At 30.5% G+C, this 8548-nt stretch overlaps 1 protein-coding gene across 2 annotated transcripts; it reads right to left on the bottom strand.

The window, feature by feature from the left end:
- Window positions 1-336: 336 nt before the first annotated feature.
- On the bottom strand, window positions 337-2437 carry LOC109014876 (5-amino-6-(5-phospho-D-ribitylamino)uracil phosphatase, chloroplastic-like). 2 transcript variants are annotated; one of them, XM_018997368.2, is made up of 2 exons: window positions 2293-2437; window positions 337-1997 (listed from the first exon to the last, which is right to left on the bottom strand). In XM_018997368.2, exon 2 carries the CDS (start codon window positions 1753-1755, stop codon window positions 613-615), a length of 1143 nt encoding a protein of 380 aa, XP_018852913.1. In that variant the 5' UTR covers window positions 1756-1997; window positions 2293-2437; the 3' UTR covers window positions 337-612. The 2 variants fall into 2 exon arrangements, with proteins under 2 accessions (XP_018852913.1, XP_018852914.1); XM_018997369.2 differs by having other exon boundaries at window positions 337-1974.
- Between the last annotated feature and the right edge of the window lie 6111 nt (window positions 2438-8548).

Genomic DNA, 8548 nt, shown 5'->3' with positions numbered 1-8548 from the left:
GGGGGTTAGCCCAAAAAGATTGTTTACCTCCATGAGATGTTGAACCTTAGACCTTCAAAGGAGTGATACCACAAGACCACGGCCTTCATCACTTGGGCCAACCCCTTAGAGTTTAGGCCATACTGAATTTAAAGCTGCCTATATAAGATTTTCGGACAATGTAGACCCCATATGAACATTTAACGGTTTATCTCTCTTTGCATTAAACTATTCAATTCAGTCCAAAAATTGGAGAGGATCTCGATTGAAAGAGATGATAACACATGCTTTCTAGGAGGAAATGAGCAGCCATCCTGAAGGTCTAATTATAGACATGCGAAATATATGGAGAACTACTCAGGAGTCAATCACCCAATTATAGATGGTTCAACCATTCTACAAGTTACATAGCGATCGAAGAGATACAACACCGAATAAATGTTGGAATGTTTGATTATATATTGTACAGAAAATACATACATGACAACATTACGATAGCCCAATGCAGACCACGTACCTTTTATCTTTTATCATTTCTTTTATCTTTTTTTTTTCCCCTACTTATACACAACGTTATAGGAGTGTTATCATCAAGAATCAGATGAAGGACAGAGAACTGTACATTTTATAAGGTTACCAGAAACTATCATCAACTGCTGCCAAGGTTGATGAGCGGGTGTCATCATCTTCTTCCTCCAGCTCAAGCTCCGGCTCTCCAGACCCAAATTCAGCAGATTCAATATCTGCTAGATTCTTCAAATCAACCACTGAAAGCTCATCTAAGTGCCTCACCACCAAGTCAGCAGCCCCAAGCTCGTAGACCGGATGCTTGCTAGCAACAGCAATACACTTCATCTTCGCATCATGGGCAGCCTCTACTGTCTGATTTGAGTTGCCAAACACAATGCATCGCTCAGGAATAAATTGAAGAAGCTGTGCTGCATACATATACATCTCTGGATCAGGCTTCCCCCTGTGAACATCCTCTGCCGCTACAATCACATTAAAGTAACCTTCTATACCAATTGTTCCTATTGCAGTCTCAAGAGTTTTTCTTGGGCGAGTAGAAACCAATGCCATAGGTATCTTGTAATGCATCAAGATATTCACAAACTCTCTTGACCCAGCTCTTAGTCTATAAATTCCTCCTTGTAAAGCTTGGTAAATTTCTTCTTTCCTAGCAGCCATTCTTCTCAACTGTGCTGGGTCTCTTGACCAGCACAGAACTTCAGATATTGCCTGCTCATTCTTCATCCCTTCCATTCTTCTAAGAATGAAGGCTGGGGGAGGAGATTTTCCTTCTTCTTGAGAAAGAGCAAGCCAGGCTTGCTTCTCAAGATCAGGATTATCTTCAATTAGAACTCCTTCCCATTCAAATATGGCACCTAACCAACCACAACCCATCCTTTCTTGTCTAAGCAAGGGATTCTGTAGTGAACGGTTGTCTGCTTTATTCTCGGGTGGCCACAAACCAGGTTTCCTATCGAAGGCAGTATCAATCTCATAATTCCAATCCTTAGGAATTCTTTCTTCTTGATATGAAGACGCCTCTTTTGTCAGCTCCATTGCTAGGGCCTTAATTGACGAAATTGCCAACGGATCAGCTTTCAATCTCAGCAAAGTAGGTGAAGCAACAATCCTTCTACCATGAAATTCAACAACCCGAAGCCGACAGTTATCCGCAGATCTCCGTTTGCACGATACATCCTTGGCAAAAGTACCTCGACAGAACGGCCGATACCCAAGAAAAGATGTAGTGGCAATTGAATCGACCATTTTAATAAAGGAACAACAGCTCAAATTACTCAATCCACTCAGAATTTAAGAAAAATCTCCGTATCACACACTTCTAAGCTCTTTGTGGATTGAACGGAATAGGAATCAAGCTTGACCAACTATACACCTTTAGAACCTATATACCCAACTGGGATTCAACAATAAAGCCCGACCTTCTCCAACAGACGACCAATTCACACGTGAAGATGCGACAACCTCCTAATCAGTTGAAGATACCCCATCTTTGTGGGGAAAAAAAAGGATGAAGCACAAATCAGACTACCCCAAACAAAAATCCCAACTTTATGGTAACAAAACCACCACAAACATTCCCTTCAAGTAAAACTAAGCATAAAAGACCAAAGCCATCAATCCAAAACCCTCAATTAACACCAAAATAGTTATTAAATCCAATTTTCAGACAATAATCCTTATTTCCTCTAAATATACGCAACGATAAAGTTATGATTATATATCATTCTGCATATACAACGAATAAAAAAGAAAACAGTCTAGAAAAACCTGAAAATAACTGACCGCTGATAAAGAGTTTGAACTTTGAAGGCAAAGATGTCAGAGACGGAAACTCAGAGAGAGATGGACTGATTGAGAAGAATTGGATGAATCTGACAATCCGTATCTCTCTCAACGAAGAAAGTTCTCTTTTTTTTTTTTCTGTGGTTTATAATTTCTGCAGAGGAGGCTTTGGAGAGGGATAGACCGGTCCTGTCGGTGAAGGCAACCGGTCAGATGGACACGTGCCATTGTGTCTACCCTTTTGGGTGACTAGCAAGTAATGTTAGTATCTTTTCGGGGTTATAGTGGTTTGCCCAGGATTTAGTTGATTATTCACGGTGCGGCCATTATTCTGTACCGAGGAAAAGCCCTCTGGCTTGGAAAAATTATTCCTAGATTCGGATTTATTGTGATTGACCAAAATGATGTCTCGTTGCGAGAGAAAATTATTGAGCATTTATGTATGTAACGTGGATGACTTTTGCGATTCTTCTTTTTTTTAATCTGAATATTTATTGGTATTCAAATATTTTATCTAAATGTTAATTTTTAATAATATGACTTAAAACGTGTATATTATAATAATTATTCTGTAATGAAGGGTGGGGCGTGCCATTAATTTGTTTCATCAATATAATGAGGGCAGGGTAAGTGTTGTTTTAGGTTGAATTTGGATGGTGAGATGATGGTTTTAGATTAAAGTTAAAAATTAAATCAAATATTTTTTGATATTATTATTATTTAAAAATTTAAAAAATTTGAATTGTTTATTGTATTTTATGTAAGAATTTATAAAAATTATAATAATAAGATGAGATGACATGAATTGATATGGTTTTGATATCCAAACTGAGCTTACTTACCAAATTATTATATTTTCAAATCAGTATGTAGAGTATATCATCTATAATATTTAAATAATAATAATAATAATAATTGATTTATTAAATTTAAAATTTATCTTTCAAATTAAATTATATTATATAAATATTTTATCAAGTGCCGAGTTATTATATTCTCAATTTTGTATGTAAAACAAAAAAATCTATATATATATAATTTAATTCTAATTGAAATTGAAATTGAACCCAATATGTGTAGCAAAAGCGTGTGATTCTCTAAAATACATCTACTTGACAAACAACCCACGTCACATCTCCCATTAGACCCTATGAGAAATACCTTAATTATAAATAGTTTATATAAAAATAAATTTATAAATTAATAAATACGATACGTTGAATTTTAAAGTTATTTTTATTATAAAATATATTTAATTGATTACATGAAGTCATATTAATTTATGATTTTTTTTTTTATGTTTATAGCACTTATCATTTTTATTTTTATTATGATTTTTTTATATCCCCTTTGGACCTTCGGTATTACTAATAAATAATAATAGTTGTTGGATAAAATATTAATTTTGTTTAATAAATTGAAAAAAGATATTAGAAACAGTTCAATTAACCAATAATTTCATTATAGTCACCTCTGTGATAAGGCATGAATCGATAATAATTGTTTGTACACGGAACAGTTGTTGGATGTCATAAAAAATAAATAAAACGTACCTAAATTCAATATATTGAAATAAAATTAAAGTTGGTAATTTTACACTCTGACTCGATAATACCTTAATACGCAATTGCTAAAAGAGGCGTGTCTTGTTTAACATGGTAGACGTGTGAGTCGAATTTAGAGACAAAAAACAAAAATAGCAATTTTAAACGTGGTCCTCTCCTTGACTGTTAAGTAAGCTACTTTTTCACCATTTTTTTCTTCTTTTTATTGTTTTATCAAAGATTCAAAAGACTTAAGGGTGAGTTTGGATATCAAACTCATCTCAATTCATCTCAACTCATCATTACAACTTTTTCAAATTTCAATACAAAATATAATAAACAATTCAACTTTTTCAAATCCTAAAATAATAATAATATTAAAAAATAATATTCTAACAATATTTTATCATCTCAACTCAACTCAATTCAACTCACTTCAACATCCAAACACAACCTAAGGACATGTTTGGACAAGATAATGAAATAATACGAGAATTTTGTAAATAATAGTAAAATTATTTGAGTTAAGACTTTTTTTTAATTTAAAAAATAAGAGAGAAAAAATTGAATAGAATATTATAAAGTTACAGTATTTTTTTAATATTATTTTTATTTTAAGATTTGAAAAAATTGTATTTTTTTGTGTTTTAATTAAAAATTTTAAAAAATTATAATAATTTAGTAATGATTATATGTTCAAAATTGAAAATTGAAAATTAAAAAATATTCTAGATTTAAATGATATTTGAAAATGAATTTATGAAATGTTTTTAGACGAGATGATCTAACATGGCCTTAATAAGCTACGAAATCTATGCATTTTTTTCATTATTTTGTTATAATTAAATAGGTTTTCTCCAAACAGCATAATCGACATTATTATTGATTCAAAAATAATTTAATTATAAAGAGATTTCATAAAAATAAATTTAATAATTGACATGTCTTTATATAATATATCATATCTACATTATTATAAAAATAATTTTATATTATATGGCGTATGATTTATGAATAACAAAGCTCTGAAACAAATATGTGGTCCAAAAGAGGGATGAACCGGGCCAACCGGCCCAGGAATAAGTGGCACCAAAGAAGCTGGAAGATATGATTACAACCTAAAGTGGACCCGCCCACACAGAATCGTGGAGACCCTTCTAGTGTCCACTCGTACCAGTCTCCAATGAGATTCAAGCCCCAACCTAACTAAATTCAGTAAGATCCAGTTTTAGCCACGTCACTAATTCCACCTGTGTACAAATTCCATCCACATTGTTTCACCGTCCTTGTATTCACAAAAATACAAAAATATAAACTTTTGATGAAGCTTCTGGAAAGTCAAAGTGCCCACCTGATTTGAATGGTTTTAAGAGTTGTTGGTCTAAACTCAATGATTTAGAGCGAAAAAAAAAAATCTAAAATACATAAAGAGTCTCTTCATTTCAAATAAAGTAGATAATATCTATTTAATATAATGTAAAATATTAGATTTTTAATATTTAACATAAAATGACCAAATATCTTATATTTAAAACTAAATAAATATCATTCATTTCAGTCGAAATGAAAATAATCATCACTCATAAAAAATAATCTTGCATTATTCATTTATGAGTTTTATTATGCATCAATTACTATTTATTTTTATATCTCATAATTTTTTTTATATTTTTTATAAGATGTAAAATGTATACAATAAATAGTGACCGATAAGAATATTTATTATTTATTTATTATTTAATTATTTTCTAATGCTAAACCTCCAAAAAAAAAAAAAGAGAGAAATTCTGAAAAGATCCTTATTCCAACACCCAAATTACGCTTGAGGTTTGGTAAGCATTAGGCCTCAAACTCGGTGGGCGACACCGACGAGGTCTTGCAGCAAAAATTTGTCCTATTTTTTTTTTTTTTAATAATAATATACACAAAACACATTACATAATAATGTTATAAAATAAGAATATTTTTTTATAAAATTATATTATTTTTATAAGATATTTTATAAAAATACTATTCATTTAAAATATAATTATAAAAAATATTTTGTGTAAATCATTTTATTTTTTACTTATCTCTTTCAAGTTTGTCAGATTGTACATTTTGTTTTGTTTTTTATTTGGGTCAGTATTTTGCAAGATGGACCACGGACAAGAACCCTATCATCCCCCAACATTGAGTGGTAAAAGCCCAAAGGCCCGCGGCAACTGAAAACCCATAATTGATTGACAGTATGAGCATTGAGCAATAAAAATAAAATAAATTTTAAGATCTTGTTTGTTTTTATAATTTATCTCGTTTTAATTTATTTTATCTAATTATTATAAATTTTTTAAATTTGTATATAAAATAAAATAAACAATTCAACTTTTTCAAATCTCAAAATAAAAATAATATTAAAAATAATATTATAATAATATTTTATTCAACTTTTTAATTTTAATTTCAACTCGTTTTATCTCGTATGCGAAAATAAACAAGACCTTAAAATCATTATTTGATGGTCGAATCCTAATAGCTAATGCTATTTAACAATTAGTGATAGTTGAAGAGTGCACTTCGTTAATTTGAGTAATAAAGTGTAAAACATGTGATAGTTGTGGCTATAAATCTACTTAACCCTTATTAGATAGATCGATTTAGTCTACAGAAGTTGTGATACATGAAACGTCATGTTTTCAAGTTTCAATAAGAATGATATTACAAAATAAAAACACATACTCACGATACTCTTTATGTTCAAGGTTTCATATACCTAATGAAGGCAATATAAAGTTAAAATTTAGCTTGAGAATTCCTATTAGGTTTTATTTTTTAAAATCATGAAAGATCCAAACCCACGAAGAATCCCCCATTTTTACCCTAAAGTTCCATTGTCGTCTTTGCATTCCACATCCAATCCCTGCCACAAATCTATCAAAACTACACTTCTATGGTTCAAATCCAACGATTAGATGCTCTTCACTTGGTAAGGTAGGCTTCATCCCTCAAAAAAAGATCGGGTTTGTGCTACATCTATCGAGGGTGTAACCCGACAAAATCTTCGGAGAAGGCCAAATGACATTTATTTATTTATTTTTTTATACATTTTTTATGCTCTTAAATATTAAAAAAAATCATAATATCATTAAAAAATATTTTCTTCATAATTATCAGTGAGTTTAGTGTTTTTCTTGACTTAATATCATGACCGCATGAACTCTCATTCATTTTATCAAACAACTATCGTGTTTTTTTAACATGTCCTAACATGCTCAAAGTATCGAGCAATCTATTATGATTCGGCACTTCCAACTACAATCCAAACTTTTTTATCCTCTTAAACTCCTTTCTGGTTGTAGGGGCAGCTCAATATAAATTAAAGCCTAAGACGAGATTTAAGTGAGTCATTCGTAATTATAGTACAATAAAATATAAATTATTATATGAAATATTTTCAAACTTTACAATAAAATGAAAATTTATTTCAAATCTTTAAATACAGTTTTTGTTAATTTATATTTATGACAACAACTTAAAATAAGATCTCAATGCAGATTTTGTACCTCAATTTAATAAGATCTTAAAAAAATTATTTAAAATATAAATAATTCATTGTATTACTTATAAAAAAATAAAATTAATCGTATTAAATATTAAATTTAGTATTATTGGACCTTGCACACATTAAAAACTATAAAAATCATTTAAAATTTTATTTTATTTAATGAAATTATTTTTATTTTTTATTTTTTTAAAAAAATATCATTTTTATTTTTAGAGTCTTACATAAGGTGAAGCTTAGGCAATGGCTTTACCATTGAGCCGGCCCTGTGACTGGCTGTCTTAGGCCCTTGACCCATCTTCTGATTCTTCTGCAACACCCGAATGGCTGAGACTTGAGTTTAGAGTTTAACCATCTCAATACTGATGGATTTTTGGGTCTGGCACTTTATATGGGCATGTATGAGATGCAAATAATGCCGTCTTTATGATGAAAGGAAATTCGAAAGAGAAATGATATTTATAATTTTAAAATATGAAAATTTTGTGTATTTTATTTTAAAAAAAGTGATTAAATATAAGATTTAAATAGAAAAAATATTTATTTAATAATATACCATATTTTTATTCTTTAGAAAAAAAGTTGATGCTTGCACCCAAAGCAAAATAAAACGGTAGAATTGGAGTCTGGGCTTCTAGGATCGGTCAGCAACATTTTGTAACATCAGTTTATTAAAATAATTTTTATTTTAAAACATGATGTACAAAAGATTATAAAAAAAATTCGTGTTGATTATTTTTTTGAATTGCTCAGATATATAATTTTGTCAGTTAGAAACAATATTACTTTTAAATTTTGAATAAAAAGTGTCCCGTTATGATAGTAAGAGAATTACCGCCTAAAATTACGGGAATGTTAATTACGTTTAATGCACGTTATTCCTAAAATTACGGGAATGTTCATCCCACTCTTATCACACGATCAGATAATATTGCCCATAATGGAATTCGCAGCTAAATTATTTAACGGAAAACGGTATTATGCGTGGGGGGGCCCCTTCACAAGTGTGAGCTTCTACGACGACCAGTGGCTGAATCGTCATTGTACTCGCACGGCTCATTTCCTAAGTAGTCAAGTCCACGACAATTCACAAGTTTCCTCTTCTTGAAGCTTTGTACCTTTTCGAATCGCTCTACGCCAAACTACTAGCGAAGGGTATTTTGGACTTAAA

The sequence above is a fragment of the Juglans regia genome, chromosome 9 (assembly GCF_001411555.2).
Source record: "Juglans regia cultivar Chandler chromosome 9, Walnut 2.0, whole genome shotgun sequence".
NCBI classification, from domain to species: domain Eukaryota; kingdom Viridiplantae; phylum Streptophyta; class Magnoliopsida; order Fagales; family Juglandaceae; genus Juglans; species Juglans regia.
The sequence above is the reverse complement of the archived record's forward strand: the minus strand, read 5'-3'. Positions and strand labels throughout refer to the sequence as shown.